This window comes from Polypterus senegalus, chromosome 5 (assembly GCF_016835505.1).
Source record: "Polypterus senegalus isolate Bchr_013 chromosome 5, ASM1683550v1, whole genome shotgun sequence".
Lineage (NCBI taxonomy): Eukaryota > Metazoa > Chordata > Cladistia > Polypteriformes > Polypteridae > Polypterus > Polypterus senegalus.
This window is the reverse complement of record NC_053158.1, coordinates 167,573,000-167,592,825: the sequence shown is the minus strand read 5'-3', so window position 1 is coordinate 167,592,825 and position 19,826 is coordinate 167,573,000. Positions and strand designations below refer to the sequence as shown.

At 34.6% G+C, this 19,826-nt stretch overlaps 1 protein-coding gene across 1 annotated transcript in view; it reads right to left on the bottom strand.

Moving 5' to 3' along the window:
* Nucleotides 1–19,826, bottom strand: part of ncapg2 (non-SMC condensin II complex, subunit G2) — an 82,077-nt gene that overhangs the window by 18,858 nt on the left and 43,393 nt on the right. Inside the window, exons 16-24 of the mRNA XM_039753608.1 lie at nucleotides 16,031–16,204; nucleotides 10,482–10,552; nucleotides 10,241–10,394; nucleotides 8,009–8,182; nucleotides 7,239–7,355; nucleotides 5,523–5,669; nucleotides 1,923–2,022; nucleotides 1,524–1,714; nucleotides 930–1,073 (exon numbers count right to left, since the gene is read on the bottom strand). Coding sequence (XP_039609542.1) covers nucleotides 930–1,073; nucleotides 1,524–1,714; nucleotides 1,923–2,022; nucleotides 5,523–5,669; nucleotides 7,239–7,355; nucleotides 8,009–8,182; nucleotides 10,241–10,394; nucleotides 10,482–10,552; nucleotides 16,031–16,204 — 1,272 coding nt within the window. The remainder of the gene's footprint in view (nucleotides 1–929; nucleotides 1,074–1,523; nucleotides 1,715–1,922; nucleotides 2,023–5,522; nucleotides 5,670–7,238; nucleotides 7,356–8,008; nucleotides 8,183–10,240; nucleotides 10,395–10,481; nucleotides 10,553–16,030; nucleotides 16,205–19,826) is intronic.

Below are 19,826 nucleotides of genomic sequence, written 5' to 3'. Positions count from 1 at the left end.
CATTTTGGGCTGAAGGTTAAGAGAGTCAGACTTATTTTAAAACTCAAAAATTATGCAGTCTACGTTAATTTGCAACTTAAAACATTTAAATAAATAACCCTAACATTTACATATTTTTACATACTATTTATATATACAGTATTTTTTTCAGCCTATTTTTTTGCTATTTAAAGGCATAACTTATACTCATTTTAAATATAATTAATGACTTCTCCTCTCCAAGTAAAAGCTGAGGAGTTGACTCATGTGTATCATGCAGTTAATCACAACCCGAGCTATTGCAGTGCTAATTGTTCACTAATGCTGAACTAGGATTTTATGTTTCTGGTTTTTAAATTGTTTGTGCAACTGTCAGTGGTTTTGGTATGTTGTCTTTCAATACAGCAGTTCAAACCATATATACTGGTTTCCCGAAATATTATAGCAACACCTAGGTGGCAGGGGTAGGGTGTTTGATGGTCGTTGGGCATTGTTTGTTACACAAAACTGTTCAATAAACTAAATGAAACAATTTATTATGCATAGAAAGTGATTATTAAAACTGATTCTTATTAGAAATTAATTAGTTATTTTTACTTAATAGAAAATATTAATGTTTGAAGGAAATGTGATTAACTGCAATTAATTCCAGTCAAAAATTTTAATTATTTAATTAATCATGATTACATTTTTCAATCGAACATCATCCCTACAAACAAATAAAGGTTTAGCAAGACACTAGGTCATAACTCTGTGCTGCACATTCCTTGATTTATTACACACGTTAAGTTTTTTGTGCTTTTTTATTTCATAAAAGCAATCAGGATATTCCAATTTATTATGTTAAATCATTAAATTGATAAACACATGGTGAACTACAATGCATTTTCTGTCAGAGAATGAATGGATACAACTTCAACTGTATCATCTTAATTCTCATGTCAACTTGCCTTTTGCAAAGTACGGGCCATTTCCACCAACATTGCAGCTAGTATACTGGAGAGAACACCACGAAGAACAGAGGTATTCGGGTAATGCCAGTCTTGAGTTACACAAATTAATTCTCCGAGACCCATTTGAATAGAATTAAGCATCTGAAATATGCATAGGGTAAAAAAGAGACAAGTTAAGAAATGTAAAATGAATGCATTTTAAACCTAGACTGGCTAAAAATCCCCAGTGATCTAGAAAGAGATAACTGCTTAAAGAGTGGTTTCTGTATGAATATTTAAAAAACAATCTAATTTCTCATCATACTTCTTCATTGCTAGTATATACTGTATAGTGTTTATGCTGTGAACCCAATGAAGTATAATTAATGTTTTTTGTTTTAATCAGACCTAATTGGAACAACATATGATTTAATTGACAAGACTTTCTATACAAATTAGAAACTTGACTATTTATACAGAAAAAATAGTCAATCAGTCATTTAGTTTTTAATATTAAATTTCTGGATACTAGTAGTCATATCCAGACATCTTACACCGTGGGCAAAAATGTATTTTCTCATAAACACATTTTAAGGACACAGATCAACATACCAGCAATGCTTCTTCTCGATCTTTGCGCAGTCTGCTTGCGATACTTTCTAGAATTTTTTGGAAAACATTCTGGATAACCACTAAAAGTAATGAGAGCTCTTCGCTTTCACTATGGCGAGACTGTGCCAGAGCACTCAAAGTAATTTCTTTCAGAACAGGGATGATTACAGGTATGCACACATATCCTCCACCTGAAGAAGATCAAAGAAGTAAACATTAGATCCAAGCATGCTATTACATAAAAGAAATTATGTTTATTATCCTTTTTTGTGAATGTTATCTTTAACTATCACAGCAATTAAAGAAAATATTTTAAATAAAATGTCTGCCAACTTCAGAACAGATCTGTTTTGCATTTTGCCAAAAAACATTTTATCTGGTTAAGTAATATATACTTGCCAGTTTGAAGAACATCAAGGCAGAGTTGCAGGCTTTGTCCTTGTAAGTCAATGTCAGCAAAACCTATCATTATCACATCCTTCAATACTGAGAGGAATGCCTACGAAAAACACACATGCACGCACAAATAAATGAATGTTAATGAATAGATGGAGAAAAATTCCAACATTACATATAATAACCTCAAATCAGCAAGACGTACTCATGCAAAAACATCCTGATCAAAAGTTATTCATTATATCATACATAAAAAAATATTAGCTGTGCAAATAATGTGATTTTTGTAAAATATAACAAAAAGATACTATATTTGCCTTGTTGATAATGCATATCAGATATATCTATAGATTTGTAATTGTTTTATATTATTATACTATTGCTGAAGCCAGTGGTTCTGAACCTTAAGATTACAAGCAGCTTAGTGAATGTGGGGTCTGATGCTGGTAACTGTTCTGAGTCATTGTCAGCATGAACATGACCTAATAACAAATTTTATATGCTTAACTATTTAAAAAGATGAAAATACTAAAGTGACATCAAAAAGATGAGAAAGCAAATGACAGAGTGAGCCGAAAAGGCATGCTCTTCCACTTATTCAGAACCTGTTACAAGCATGCATCCCAACACATTGTTCATACATTTATTCAAGAGGCTGTACTCAAACTGTACATTGTGGCTTATATATATCAGTATATCAGTATATTTTGAACTTGTCCTTTTTTGAAAGTTTTGCTGTAGATATTATATCCGAGTATGTGTGCACAGGAGTGTTTGTGTGATATTATTTGTTAGAGATATTATTTCTACCAAGTTGAAAACTCTATACTATACTCCATATTGAAACTCTATACTACCATTTTTCTTTGTGTTCTTTTCTATTGAAATCACTTACGGGAAAGGAAAGCGAGGTTTTCACTATCAGTTGGGGTAATTTCATTATAAATGTTGAACCCCTCTGCTACCAGTTTGGATTACTTTTTTCACGGGTATGTTTCATTTTTAGCTTCATGGAATCCTTTTGGGAATCAAGTGTAGAATATAGCAAATATAGTATTGTTTTTCGTTTAAAAAGGGGTTACTTTTTTTCCCCCCCAAACACTGTAAAACAGTCTGAAAACCACTGGCACTGCAGTGTCCATCCTGGGAAGCACAGCATGCTAAGTGCACCAATGTTTTCATGTCATCATATTTTTTAGTTTTAAACTGTACTCTGTAATTACATTATATGTCTTGTAACTATTGAACAGGCAAGTAGTCTTTTCAGTTTTACTGATTTTTTAAAGTGTTTACAGTACTTACTAGTATGTTTATCAAACTGATTCAATAAAGACGGCCGTGTACATATATGCATTCTACAGTGAAGTATTTTTTTTTTTTAATACCAATCCTGTTTTTAAATGGAAGTCCTGGGGCAGGGTTCGACACATAATAACAAAAACCTTAAAAGTTACCGAATATGTCCACTTTGAAGTGGCAAGGGTTTCACGCTTCTGCGTATCTGAGGGATGTTTGTGACAATAAAGTAAACTGTAAGGAATGAATTTTATCACAGATTCTTGGTACTATTTTCTTGAGGCAAGGATACATTTTGTGTTCGCTTGTCTACTCACATCATGGATGGAGTTTTGATATTTTCAACTTATGCATAAACAATTGGCACTTTTGCTGTAACTTCAAGCAGTATATTTTCCTTCTTTAGCCTACACAGTTCTATTTCATCAACAGTTATATTCTGCCATGACTTGTAACAAATGATGCTCTGCACAAAAATGTGCTAAGTGTCTGATATAGCGGTAGAGGAGTCAGTATGCCATGAAAATGTCTGATGTGATTCAGATGTTTTGCCAGCCCCAATGGCACATGCATACTCAAATAACAGTTTGTTTCTTATGCCATGTGCAATCAAATAATTTTTTAATATGCAAGGCTATTACACATATTGAATCACGTATAGAAACGTAGTTTAATAGCAGATGCACAATTGAGTCATATGATTAATTTTTGTAACCAGCTACATCATTGGATCAATCTCAGATATGTGTCCACATCAAGCAAAGAATGGCGATTATTTATTGTCACATGTTCATGTTGTCAGTTCTGCTGTGTCTGTGAGTGTGCCACCTTGCAACATTGTACAATTAGCCTGTGGCTTGCTCCTTCAATTTGTGGTATATTCTCTTTTCTACAATAGATGCTACTGCAAGCTGTGTGCTAATTATTCCAAGCTGCATGAACAACACTGTAATGCAATTCTGTGACTTTATATATGACTATACCTAACTGAAATGATGAACCATGGCAAAGTTGATTTTTAACTTTACATTCTGTGTTACCCTATTTTACATAGCCTTCGGAGAGAATTTCATGTTGTATGAAACAGCAGTGGCTACCAGTCAAGCATGCATACAAGACTTCAATTGCTCTTCGTACACATGACAAATAACTAAAACTGAATACATTACATTTTTTTTTTTTTTAAATAAAAACCTTAGATTTTCAAAGTCACCTGCTTGCCAATACTAGGTTCACAATGCCAATCAGCACAAGTGTTATGTACTTTCTGTGACATGCTGTGCACACCATAACAGATATGTACTGGGGAAATAAAAAGGCAGGTTATATGACAGAACTAAATCACAATGAAACAAACTGAAGAGCCAGACACTAATTATTACATTTTATTGCGCATGCTGATTCTCTTTTGCTGATGATGCGGTAATAACATAACAGCTTAGGACATTTTTGAATTAGTAAAATTAATTTGCAACTTAGACAGTTTCTTTTCGGTAGACATTTATTCAAGCCCATATTTTTGTGGACCTTGACTGGGGAGGTGAAAAAAAAGGGAACTCCAGTAGGTTTTTCAGATTTGTCAACGATCTTCATCACGCATAGTCAAAGACAGTGTTGTTATTTAAAATGTGACACTTTGTTCTGTGATTATTGTCTACATGTTGACAGAACAGTAACAGCAGTATGCTCTGACAGCAGTACTCTTAATTTTAATCATAATAAAGGTGAAATGGATATGCTTGAGGAAACCACACCATTGGAAATAAAAGGAGAATGAGGAAGAAGACAAGCAGCGAGATGAAGCACACAACCAGTATGTTTGTATTTTTCCCCTCTTTCTTCCTAAAATGACAAGCATAAGCTAATTTACAAAATGTATTCAACAGTAAGATGTGATTCAATATTCAATAACACTTTTGGCTAGAAAAAACTGATAAATTACGTAACCTTTAAGGCATTTGTTTATAGGTTTGGATCCCAGCCCACAACTTAAATTTGGCAAATTAATACATACTATTATTGTGAAGAAATAAGCTGATGTAACAATTATTGAATTTATCGTTTAATAATCCCTTGTTTAATATGGACGTCATCATCTTTTAATTGGGAAGACTGAAATGTCACATAACAAAAACAATGTGTAACCCCCTTAATTATTCTAAAAATATTGCACTGTCAACAGTTAGTGAAAATCTAAACAGTTGTAGAAAGTTTATGCATTTACTATTCACATATAGTAAATTGTTCCTTAAGATCAACATGTAAATATCACTATTATTAAAACTTGCATTACTTTGATGTACTCACTTCAATAACCTCTTTTGCTATTGCAGTCTGGTTCTTTATGGACTGATCCTCACTTCCTGGCCCTCTCAAAAAAGGCAGGACTTTTTCAACTAGCTCCTCAGAAGTGTTCTCCAGAAATGACAGATAGTTTTTTTCACTTGTATTGAACTGAAAAGACAAACATAATCAGCAGTTTGTGCTTTAAGCAAGATTTTTGAGAATTTGTGAATCACATTCTTTTTAATTTATCTGTTAACTTACTGTGATATTCATGGGTACTTATGCTTAAATGATATAAAAGGATCAATAAAGTGATCCCTCTACTCATATTCACATTTTATACATTTATATTATTTTGCCAAATACAAGTGCCACCTGGCAGCATTTAGAACGAGAATCAAACTTGAGTTAGATGCTTGTAAATATATCTTGAATATCCTATGTACAGAACCAGACAATGAGCATAGGGGAGCAAGGAAACATATACGGTGGCATTTACTCACTATTTAAAGTGCCTTTCAGCCATTTAACTTTCTCCTTCCTTTTAATTCCCTAATGTTTTGTGTCTGTCTGCTTTGTTGTTGATGTGAGAAAAACAATCTCACTCCCATTAACAACCAAAAAACACCCATGCAACCGATACATTTTGAGACATTGAAGTCCTTTCAATTTTGTAGTATGTTAAAGGATGGAAAAATAAAATTTAAAGACCTATTTAGAAAAGCTTTACATGTAGCTTTGCACACATTTTTAATCAGAAAGACAGTTAAGGGTAGTTGGATTTTCCAGAAGCCAAATGTACACTTCTGATAGGGAAAATATTAATCAATTTTCTTACTCAAATTCATCCGAAGCAGGACTGAGGCAAGACCTAGCCTATTCTAGCTGCAGACAACCTTCACCAGAAATTAGTCACAAAACACTCATATACAGTTAAGTTCATAAGTATTTGGACATTGATGCAATTTTTGTAATTTTCTCTCTGTAGAGCACCAAAATGGATCTGAAATGAAGCAATCAAGTTGTGACAGAAATACAGATTTACGGTGTTTAACATTTATTGCATTAAGCTTTCAGAAATTATAGCCATTCTTCACAGAGTCCTTCCAGTTTCAAAAGTAACTGAACAAAGTAATATAATATAAAATATATGTATTGTTTTAATACTTAGAAAATCCCTTGTAGTCAATGGCTGCTTGAGGACTGGAACCTATGAACATAACCAAATGGAGAGTTTCCTCACTTGAGATGCTTTGCCAGGCCTTTAATGCTGCCACCTTCAGTTGCTGCTTGTTTGATAGTCTTTCTGCCTTCAATTTTGTCCTCAGTAACTGTACACATGTATGCAGGGCTGATTTAACAGCTACCAATTAAGTTAACATGCACCACTCTTGTATGTGAAAGATAAATGAAAGGGGGCTATGTGTTTGGGGTCTGGAGAAAACCAACAAGGACATGATGAGAGTGTAAAACTGCACACAGTGACCAGGCAAGGAGTCAAACCATTATCTGAGCTGATAGTTTTAATAAGTAATGTAGTATTTTTTACCTAATTCTGTTACAATTTGCAAATAATTTAGTTGCAGTCTGTAACACTATTTGACAACTGAAAATTGCGAAAACCACTGACTGACTGACATGTAATATGATGAATGTAGAAATAAGTAACATAATCCAACAATGTAAAGAAGAGTGAACAGAATATGGATATATGTTACAGAATAGATCTTCACAAACTTTGTGATGAAGATGGACACTTAGACGACAGTGAACCACAAATCCTCTGAGTGCAGTCTGTGTGTCAGACTCGCTGGTTTCAGCCTCAGATGAGCTTATACTTGAAAAGAGCATCTCCTAAAAGGAAACAACATTTGTTAATTTATAGCATATTCAACTAAAATGTTGATACATGCATCACTAATCTACATTAATATTTTTATTATAGAATTTTTGATTTATTTTTTTTTTCTAAATTCTAATTCTTGTCCTAAGTAACATTTTTGTGCATGAAGATTGTGGTTTACACAAAAATAAAATGCAAAGATACTTGCTAACAACAGAAACCATTTGCATCTCTTGACTGATGCTAAACATTTATCAGTATACTGCACGAAAAGATCAGCTCATCTAATTTTAAACAGAAGTAAACCTGGTATACAGTGATGTCTAAAGCCTTGTTTTGGAAGGCCTAGAATACAGTATTTACTGTATCTCCTCTAGTCTTTGGTTTCTCCTGAATATCTTGCCAACAGGCCATTTAATTTTTCATGGAGACTCTACTGACTTGTGTTGGGTTTATGTACATTTACAAACATAACCAAGACGTTTAGCAGACAGCCTAGCTGGATTACAAATCCAAATATTTAGCTGTACCCAGGAAAAGTTAAACATATTAAAATTAAACACAGAGAAATAAAGCCTTACGTTGTTAGTGTGACTTAAGAATATTTTGATCAATATATGCTAAGAGGAGTATTCTATAATACAAATACATAAAAATCACATACCTTTAATGACAAAAGTGATTTTAGAAGTTGATTTAATTTATTCTGAGGCATAGCCACCAAACATTCACGATTGATGGTGTGTGTCAATATGTACTCTAAATAGTCTATTGCCAGGTCTGGCTTGGATTCCATTACTTCCTGAATGCGGACTCTTCGCTGAGAATCTCTTTTACTCTAACAGTGGAAAACAACAAAACATTAAAGATATATAAAAACAAAAAGCAAAATTACTTGGATCATTCTCCCTTAAACGATTAATTTGATATTTTTCAAGCCAGTTATTTCTTCACAGTCACAGTATGTAGTAATTTGTCACATGAAATTACATTCCAGAGTAAAGCATATTTTATACATTTTCAGACATAACTAGCCTGCTCTTGCGTTTATAGTGGGAATGGGTACCAAGGTCCAAATGTGGAAAAAAGCAGTACCTTACTCCATTCACTCATTTTTCAAGCAAAAAATGTTATAGCACTATTCCACATCTTGATATTGTACACATATTGCAAAACACTGTATCCAGGTTGTTTTTAAAAGGCAAAATGAAAAACACTTTTTTGAGATTTAGCCATTTTAATAGGAAACTGGCTGTGCACTTCACTTCACTTCACTGGTTGTCTTCCTTCATTGGAACCTTTCAGAGTCTGGGGAATGGATTCAGCTCCTAAAACAATTACCAAGCACCATTTTTGACATTATTGAATGTTGTTGCACACATGTGAATTGCTATCTTGGTTCTGTAGGCAACTAGACAGTAATAACTAAAAAAGGTCACTTAGGATTGTACACATTCTTTCACTACAGAAGCTTACTTGTCACCAATATGATAATGCATGCATATACTTTAGTGGTCTAACAAGAGAAAGATTGAGCATTCATGTAGCAACCAATAAAGTGACACAAACTGAACTGAATTTATAGGTATATATTAAGTTTTAATCAGTTTGAAATTTAGTATAGATGTTTTAGCACAGACAGAGTGGCAGCACAATGCTGTCCTTAACACTAAACAGTGCCAGGTTCTGCCTGGAGGTTACACTTTTCCCCCTAAATATTTATGTATTGATTGGTATCAATGAGTGCAAGTGAGTTAACACACTCAATAATGTTACATGTAGGTCCTTTATTACCATGTCTTCAGCAAGAGCAACACATCACGCCTTTAAAAAAATGGATAACTATTTTGTGGAGCTTCAATCTTTTTTTATTGTGGTTGGGCTCTATCGCACTTTTCCCTTTTCATTTTCTGTGTATATTTTTTTTGTTATGTATGTACAGTACATTAAATACCATGGAATGTGCAACATCTAAGAGATTTAGCTCTTTCAAAAATCTAAGACTTACTTAAAAAAATGTATGCCAGTGTAATCAGTTAAGATGTACTGTTAGGTGTTTAAATTACAATAAAACTTTTGCATATGATGTTCACAACAGCATTGCCACTCATAGCGAATCTTGCTCATTTGGGCTGTGTGAAATAATAGCTTAGAATGCAATTAGTGAAAAGTGATTTGAGTGCAGATCTTGCTTTTTGTTACAAGCCATGGCAGAACATAACAGTGGATAAAACAGAATTACAGAAGTAAAAGCAAGATAATTAATTGTAGCATAAAGCTTGACAAATTGTTGGGAGATTATCATAACTCCACCCATGACGCCTGCTGCAAGCTGACAAGAAAGAAAGAAAAAAATTAACTTAAAACTCTAAAAAATAGCATCAAGAATCTGCAATAACATTTATTATTTCCTGTTTACTTCTGTTGTCACATGCATTCCTCAGAAACACAGAAGACATGTTTTCTTAAATCAAACTCTTTTCTACTTAAAAGTGAACATATTCAGTAAGTTTTAAGGCTTTTTTCACATTGGGATGCTGATATCCACTAGCTCTATTATAAAACACAAAAACAGGCTAGTTCATTTTTGGAATTAATAAAATATGGTTCACCTTAGAATGCAATTTCATGTTGCAAATGAATATATACAATGGCTGTGTAGAAAAAACTTTGACTTCAAAAATACCAGACCTGTCCTTTAAAAATAAAATCAACTATTACAATTATTTTAACACATCTAAAGTAATCCAGTCATTAATAAAAAATAATTTTAATATAGCCAAGAAATTGTTTTCACGGAAAAGAAACTGTCTACATTTTCTTTTTAAATCACAATTTAAATAAGATATATAAATTGTGTGGGATCTGAAAATACTAGCCTACAAACAAAATATACCTTTTTCTGGGACACTACTTCAGTAAGCCAATCTGTGATAAGCTCTGTAAGATGACCGACTTGACCCCACTGACAAAGACAATCAATAAGCGGAGAGTACTTGCTTTCTGGGGCACCTTTCTCCAGATTTCTCAGTTTTGACAGAACTCCACAACTGCAGTAGAAAAAATATATCTTAAAATCATACTTTAGTGTTAAAACTGAACAGAAAAAAAGAAAACAGAATAAAAGTAAACCCTACCTGAAGGTTGGAATAGTTGCAGGGGGCATAAATGAAGCTAGTATTATTAATGGAGCTATACATCGGTCATCCTGGGAAGGAAAAAAAGTAATTATGACCAAATTACTAAATTTTGCCTTTTGTTGACCTTAGTATCACTACTAAGTTTACAAATTGTTAACTATTGTGCCTCCTTTAGTAGAGGAGAGACAACATCAACCTTTATTTATTTTCAATTATTACATGATTTAACAAGAAAAACCATACTGAGGCACTTCACACACAACTATTAACATAGAGTGCGGCTTGAATGTTTGTGAACCAGTATTTGTGAAGGTGTTACATATATCTTATCAAATTCTTGTTTTATGCTAATGTATTATATAACCACATATCATGCGAATGCAAATGAGTGGAGTCCCCACCCTGCTTCCTCTGTTACCAACCATAGTCCCATTTCTTATATTATATATTGAGCCAATAAGATATGATTTCTGGTTTATAGTTTACCGTGATATGAATGTTCATGTATGTAAATATCGTAAGATTAAGAAAATTACACAAACAGCATTATATTGGTGAATTTATTTAAACACTCTTAGCCTGCACACAGCGGCTAAACATGCGCATTTATCAAACTGAATATTACTTAAATGAACTGATGAATGCAACAGATGACAATAGGTAAATCTCAATAAGGAAAAAAAAACAGGTAGCAACTTAAGCAACCAAAAAGGAAAATTTTCACAAACCCTTTATTATATAATAAGAAATCTAGTCATATTGGTCTCATCCACAGAGATCACGGAAACAAATTAGGTGATAATCTAAATGAACATCAGATGACTCGAACAGGAAAGCTGAAAATGCTTTTCACAACCAAATATTTAAAATATATTAGTCCACTGTAAAATAAACAGCTTAACCTTGGTGTGATCAGCTCTTATATTAACCCAAATAGCAACAAGAAAGATCATGTATGATCTCCAAAATACCTCAGGACAACATCCAGTGATCATCAGTGCAGCTGACACTTATGTTCCCAAGTCAGCAATACAAGCTAAACAAGAAATGACATTTTAAAGAGTATTAGCAGTTGCTTGAATAATCTTGAATTTATTTAGAAGAATGCTCTCTGGAAAAATTAGACTTATCCCCACTAACAAAAACAGTAGCAACCGTGTCTAATGTTTTTCTGCCTGGGAATCTTTATGACTTGCGATGATCAACAAAGAAAATATGAATACACTGTCATATCATCTTATTTGCACAGAAAAATAAGCTATCCATACAAGAATTAATGCTAAAAAGTAATCATAAATATTCAAGCAAAACTAAAAAAAGAATGGCTTTTCAAGAAGAAAACGTGCGTTTTAAAATGTCTGATTCAATATGCAGATCTCAACCCAATACAAATGTTGTTGAATCACCTGAAGTGGGCCATTTATCCAAGAGAGCCAACCAATTTTAAGTAGTTTAAACAGTTTTGAAATGAACAATGGTCAAATGCACTTACTACTTTATGTTTACAGAGGACCTTAATAAATAATGTAATGTAAATGTATGAAAAGTGGTAGAGATAGTAGAAATATTAGATTTAAATGTATAATGGGAGACCTATAACTTGAAAGTATACCATAGTAGAAGGAACTAGGATTCATACTGAACTCATCACTGTCTGCATCAAGATAGTGTACAGAAGCAATCAAGGAGGCTAAAAGGATTTTAGGTTATGTACTACATACATCATGATATAAGTTTAAGGGCATTACACTTAAGCTTATATAGTGCAATAGTGAGGCCTCACTTGGAGTACTGTGTACAGTTTTGGTCTCCTTATTGAAAGACATAGCAGCATTAGAAAACATCCAGAGAAGAATAATTAGGCTGATTCAGGGACTAAGAAGTATGAGCTATGAGGAGAGGTTGAAGGAGATTAAAAGATGACATGCTCTAAGTGTTTGAAATTAAGAAGGGAATTAGTACAGTGGATCTAAGCTGTTACTTTAAAATATATTCTGCAACAAGAACATAGACACATGGTTAGAAACTTAAGGCAGATTTTGCAATTTAATGGAAAGCTTTGCTACATTCAAAGAACTATAAACACATGGAATAAATTACCAAGTAGTGTGGTGAAGTGGAGGACTTTAGGGATCTTTCAATTCGTGACATATTTTTGAAACACCAAGTAAATAGAATGGACGTACCTGTCAGTCTGAATGACCCATTCTTAACACAATTGTCCTAATGTTCTAAGCACAGTATATTAACAGTTAGTCTCAGAATAAATTTTGTCTTAGAAGTCCTAATCACTTGTTAGACCACCAAGCTTATATATCCCTGGCAATAACCACAACCCATTTTACCAATGAAAATATTTTGGTCCGCTATTTCTACTAATTAGGCCTCTACACATAAATCTCCTTAGTATACCCACACAAAGGCTGCAATCCCATGTTGGTGTAATGTCACAGACCAGTTACAAGTGATGATTAATCACAAACCAGGTGCGGTGTGCAGAGATCTTCCAACTTGGCCATTATTGTTTTTGCCGGCAATTACAGAATGCTTGTAGAACACAAAAAATAAGCATGTTTTACAAGAAAAAAAAAAGGCAAAGAACAGAATTTATTAAGGGAAGCTTCACAATATTGTACTGTTAGTGGCTTCAAGAAACCGATGGCTGGATGCAGGGAATCTTAGTGAAAGAAAAAAAACTTTATGCACAACCCCCCTATCTGTGTTTCGGAATTCACAAGGCTTTTCATGATTTGGCAGTTACTGAATTAGTATATGAATCTTTAAATGGTTTTGTATGATTGTTTAAAGTATTGAATTTCAATTGCTTAGCCCGATTATTCACTGAGACACTAACAGATGTCAGACTGCCTTGAAATAAGGAAACTGGACAAAAAAATTGATTATTTTTTTCTTAATTGAAAATTATGGCTTGCTCATTTATCAAAACCCATTATACATACATACAAACATGCAGGTACAGTTTTACAGTTTTCTACAATGATGTTTAATGCCCTCAACATGAAAATCAATATACATGTGTACTTTCAGATACAGCTTATTAAGATTAATGTTGATAAAAGATGATAAATTTCGTTTATTTGGAAAATTAACAATATTTCTGAGCACGGCAAGGCAAACCTGGCTTTTTCCGTGGCAATACTGTGCTGTAGAGAGAGCAGGAAGCAACCACTGAGGGAAACGCGGTTTGGGATGGTGAAAATAGCCAATCCGAGAGCGTTATTCCTTTCTCCTTGCTGCTGATTGACTGCTGCCCTGTGACACGTCTTCAGCTGAGTGTCGTCGTGTTTTCCACTTTGTTATTGTATTCATTTTGTTATTCCTAAACGCACAAGATATTGCCGAAACGCCCTGCACCTTCTAAGGCTTCTGGCACTGAGCCTAAGCACCAGAAGAAGTTTAAAACACTTCAGGAGAAAGTTGAACTACTGGATTTGCTCCAGGAACTAAAAAGTTATGCTGTAGTAGCACACCACTATGGCATTAAAGAAAGCACCGTACGCTACATAAAGAAGAATGAAGCAGCGATCTGGAGTACTGTATCTGTAAGTTTCTGTGATAGTGCCAAAAAATTAAAGACCGTAAGGAATAAAAATATCATCAGGATGGAATCTTCCTTGGCATTGTGGATCACCGGCAGCAGGAAGAACAACATCCCCTTGGACGGTAACATCATCCGTGAGAAAACACGGAAATTGTACTAGCAATTCGCTTCAGGAGACAATGTAGCAACTTTCCATTACAACATTCTTAAAACCTATAAAGAAAAGCCAGCACGAAACCCCACCAGAAGACGACCCGTCCAAAGATACGACTCCTCCTGAAGCACCTGAAGAAGAGGCGCCACCCAAGAAGTTTTAAATCCTCTGCATTGTACTGCACAGCTACATCATCATCATCAGTATCATTCATCATTGGCGAGTACCCGTACATTTTACTGTATTTTAATTAATTGAAATTATTATGTATTTACTCTACTTATAACAAAGAAAAAGACAGCACATATCAAAGAAAACACGCTTGCATGAATTATAACATTGGTATTTTACATTCTAGCACCACGGGAGACATAGCAGTACAGTACTGTACAGTATATGGGTTTACCTTTACATTGTTTTTAGGAAATGTAATAAGGTAATTTTTTAAGGTAATGTATTAATGTATTAAGCTGAGTTTGCAACGAAATTAAAGTGCTTTGGGGGCATACTGTATTTAGGATTTAAACTATAAAAATAAGCATTTAAAAGGCATTTTTTAACCACATCCAAGTCGTAGTTTTTCACAATTCACGGGTGCTCTAGGAACATAACCCCTGTGAATTTTGGGGTTGTACTGTATATACATATACACTAGGGGGCTTCGCTCCCCCACCCCCAGGTTTTGTTTACCAGATATACAATTTAAAGAGATTGTTTTTATTCCATGGGAATTGTTACATATGCATTATTTTCACTTTTACCTTAAAACTTATGTAAAAACAATACTTGTCCTTTATTTCTGGCTCCGGGAGTGGTTAAACCACTTTCTCGCATGACGCATAATGCTGCTTGTATTGCGAACGGGGTTGTTGGGTGGGCGGTATGAACACACGCTAAGGAGAAGCAGTCGGATCATCTGCTGGCGCACTGAGCATTGATCATTTAAAAGCCTGTACAGCAGCTGTCCTTTTGCCACATCACGTTTCTCGGCCGCTCACACTGTGAAAGGGCAGTGGGTTTGTTCAACACATACTAAGGAGAAGCGGTCGGATCATCTGCAGGATTGCTAGCGAGCTGCATGTTCTGCTTGCCGCTTGTCATTGTTTTAACAGCTGGGAGCACATGAAGTGTGTCTGCCAAATGCATTACAACAACTGCTAGGTAAGATGTCCGTGAACTTGTTTTAAATGATGTCTCACTACCTTGTCTTCCGAGAAGATCACCTCTCGTCTCCCTCCCAAGATTTTTATAATAGATATATATATATATATATATATATATATATATATATATATATATATGTGTGTGTGTGTGTGTGTGTGTGTATATATGTGTGTGTGTGTGTGTAAGTAAATAAATAAAAAAATAAATACATAAAGAAGTAAAACTTCTAGCCGTGCTAAAACAAGGGGAGGGTTTGACTGTGTGAAAAGCTGTTTACCTTATTTTTTATTTTTTTTTAAACTTTCCACAGTCTACAGGATTATGAACTGCTGTTTAACTGTCATTTCTTATCTAAGCCTATATATTAAGCTTATTTAGAACTTTTTGCACATAGCCACTGATGGCTGTGTAGTTAATATAAAATATACACAGTACCCCCACACAATAAATCATATCCACCATCCTGAATGAAGAATAATTATTGCCAAAAAAAAAAAACAAAAACAAATGACAGCTCAAATGTGTATTTTCTCTCAAAGCTAATTTACATTATGCCACAATGTATTTGCAAAATAAATGTTCAAATTAAACTACATTGTATGATATTAGCATATTTAAACTTTGATAGTGAAAGTATCATAACTGATCAAACAATGAATAACATACCTGAAATAATTTCAAGTACTCCGGCATCACAGAAGCAAATTTAGCAACAGTAAAATTGAAAGCATCTTTGTTAATTTGTAAAGATTTGTGAATTGTTCTCCACAGAATAACAATTACTTCCAAAAGTCCAGCTACACTGGCAGTGTCATGAACAGACAAAACATCTTCCAAAACCTGAAATATTCAAGATAAAAATATTTGACTCTATAGATGTTAAAATAATCTTATTAGAATATCATTAATTACATTACTAACAAATGAGCAATCAAAAATATTAATCTAATTCAAATACACTTGGCTACATGGACAGTACACAAAACTAAATTCTGAAAGAGTAAAGACTCGTCAAATAAATAAATACTAAAAGTAATCAAAAAAATTGGAACACCTGTGCAAATTATTTGCTTCAACTTGCAAGTCTTAATTTACTTTAATTGCTACAGAACATCTGTAGGTTGTAACTTGTTAGTTGCTCCCTAAAGAAGGCCCATTTGCAACACGCCGAATTTTTTTTTCCAGTTTTTGCTAACCTAAAGTTTAAATTTAAAACTCTGGCAATTTACTGCTTATCTTGTCACCATTTTAGGCCATTTATTGCATTTCAACTGATTAAATGTGAAGTAAAACTGAGTTGTTCTAAAAATTTTGACTGGTAAAATGTGTGTGTGTGTACACTCACCTAAAGGATTATCAGGAACACCATACTAATACGGTGTTTGACCCCCTTTCGCCTTCAGAACTGCCTTAATTCTACGTGGCATTGATTCAACAAGGTGCTGAAAGCATTCTTTAGAAATGTTGGCCCATATTGACAGGATAGCATCTTGCAGTTGATGGAGATTTGTGGGATGCACATCCAGGGCACGAAGCTCCCGTTCCACCACATCCCAAAGATGCTCTATTGGGTTGAGATCTGGCGACTGTGGGGGCCATTTTAGTACAGTGAACTCATGGTCATGTTCAAGAAACCAATTTGAAATGATTCGAGCTTTGTGACATGGTGCATTATCCTGCTGGAAGTAGCCATCAGAGGATGGGTACATGGTGGTCGTGAAGGGATGGACATGGTCAGAAATAATGCTCTGGTAGCCCGTGGCATTTAAACGATGCCCAATTGGCACTAAGGGGCCTAAAGTATGCCAAGAAAACATCCCCCACACCATTACACCACCAGTCTGCACAGTGGTAACAAGGCATGATGGATCCATGTTCTCATTCTGTTTACACCAAATTCTGACTCTACCATTTGAATGTCTCAACAGAAATTGAGACTCATCAGACCAGGCAACATTATTCCAGTCTTCAACTGTCCAATTTTGGTGAGCTCGTGCAAATTGTAGCCTCTTTTTCCTATTTGTAGTGGAGATGAGTGGTACCCAGTGGGGTCTTCTGCTGTTGTAGCCCATCCGCCTCAAGGTTGTGCGTGTTGTGGCTTCACAAATGCTTTGCTGCATACCTCGGTTGTAACGAGTGGTTATTTCAGTCAAAGTTGCTCTTCTATCAGCTTGAATCACTCGGCCCATTCTCCTCTGACCTCTAGCATCAACAAGGCATTTTTGCCCACAGGACTGCCGCATACTGGAGGTTTTTCCCTTTTCTTGGTGCGAGTTAAAGAGAGATGTCCATGCTCGGAAGCCATCAAACCTGAATGAACTAGAGATGTTTTGTAAAGAGAAATGGTCCAAAATACCTTCAACCACAATCCAGACTCTCATTGGAACCTACAGGAAGCGTTTAGAGGCTGTAATTTCTGCAAAAGGCGGACCTACTAAATATTGATTTCATTTCTTTTTTGTGGTGCCCAAATTTATGCACCTGCCTGATTTTGTTTGAACAATTATTGCACACTTTCTGTAAATCCAATAAACTTCATTTCACTTCTCAAATATCACTGTGTGTGTCTCCTATATGATATAAAAACTGACATTTTTTATCGTAACAACCAACAATTTATACAGGAATATAATGACTATTAACAAGGTTGCCCAAACTTTTGCATCCCACTGTATATTTTGTCCTTGCGACTCCAAGATATTTGAACTGTTATGACACAATAAGAAAAACAGGAAAGCTGAAAATATTGGCAATAGGTTAAGTAAGATGGAAAGGGGGGAAAAAAGTGAGTGGACAAGCGCAAAAAAAAAACCAGAAAAAAGAAACATACACCTTAACATCTCTTAATGTAATTAATTTTGTTTTCTTGCTTCTTTTACCCAGTATTTTTTCTTGCAATTCAAAAAATCCATTCATATTTTCTATATTTGTGTAATTTATCAATTCCTTTGTCTTTAACTCCTTTCTTCCCTCCGTAACTGTTATAGATTGGTATGAAATAAAGCAGGCAGGGGTATCTAAATGACTTTGGGCATATCATGTCTATACAGAACCTAAAACAGCCTCTTTCTGTTTATCTGATGCGTCCAACCAATGCTTAATATTATCATAGGTAGTTCTATTTAAACCATAGTGTTAAATAAAATCCTAAACAAATCATGTTAAATCATTCTCATATAGACTTTCTATCTTTTCTCTTTACAGCAGTGCAATAAATTTCCTTTGTTCTAGAAACTTACAGATTTAACATCTAAGGCCTCAAATGAACTCCAACATTAACTTACTGGAAAAGACAGAATACATTTCACATTACTGAGCTGGGTACCACTCTCCTTCATTTTACATTACATATTGGTCTTTTCAGATTATTATACTCCATTGTGGCCATTCCTCTTTTTATGCATATATCTAAGCTTTTTTTCCACAGACAATAAAAGACAGTCCAACAATACTATCTCTTAGATCCTTTGATTTAAGAATATTCCACACTGTCACATTCAAAAATTTCAATTTTTTCCATAGCTGCTTAACACAGGTAAGCCACAGCACTTCAGTCAAATCATCTCTATTTTATTGTTATCACTCTCATCACCACAGAGAACTGCAGTGTTTTGTATTTCTTAAAATGTGATACTGCCTAATTTCCATAAAAAGATATAACAAAATGCACCATCGTGCACACCCCGTACATTAGGTTTTCCTGTAGTCCCTCAGTGAAATCTCTTCCCCTGGCTGCTACCTAGCAACTGTCTTTTCCCTTTACATGATTTCTTCAGATAAGGGTGAGAATATCCATATGTGTTATGAAGCTTTGAGTTTTGTTTCTGTAACAACACATCTTTAGGATTGGGATTGCCAAGATTGTCTTTAAACTATCAATGTGGACATCATACTAACAGAACCACAAAACACCTCAAAAATGTCTGCATGTGATAGGAAATGAGTGCTGTGACTATACAAACTGCTCAAAAAAATTAAAGGAACACTCTGAAAACACATCAGATCTCAATGGGAAAAACAAATTATGCTGGATATCTATACTGATTTGGACTGGGTAATGTGTTAGGAACGAAAGGATGCCAACATCATTTGATGGAAATGAAAATTATCAATCTACAGAGGGCTGAATTCAAAGACACCCTGAAAATCAAAGTGAAAAAATGATACAGCAGGCTAGTCCATTTTGCTGGAATTTCATTGCAGCAACTCCAAATCATACTCAGTAGTTTATATGGCCCCCAAGTGCTTGTGTGCATGTCTGTCAACATCAGGGCATGCTCCTAATGAGAAGACGGATGGTATCACTGAGCTCCTGGAGAGTCTGAGGTGCAACCTGGCGGTATCAGATGAACTAAAACAATGTTCCAGAGGTGTTCTATTGGATTTAGGTCAGGTGAGCCTGGGGGCGAGTCAATGTTATCAATTCCTTCATCCTCCAGGAACTCACTGCATATTCTTGCCA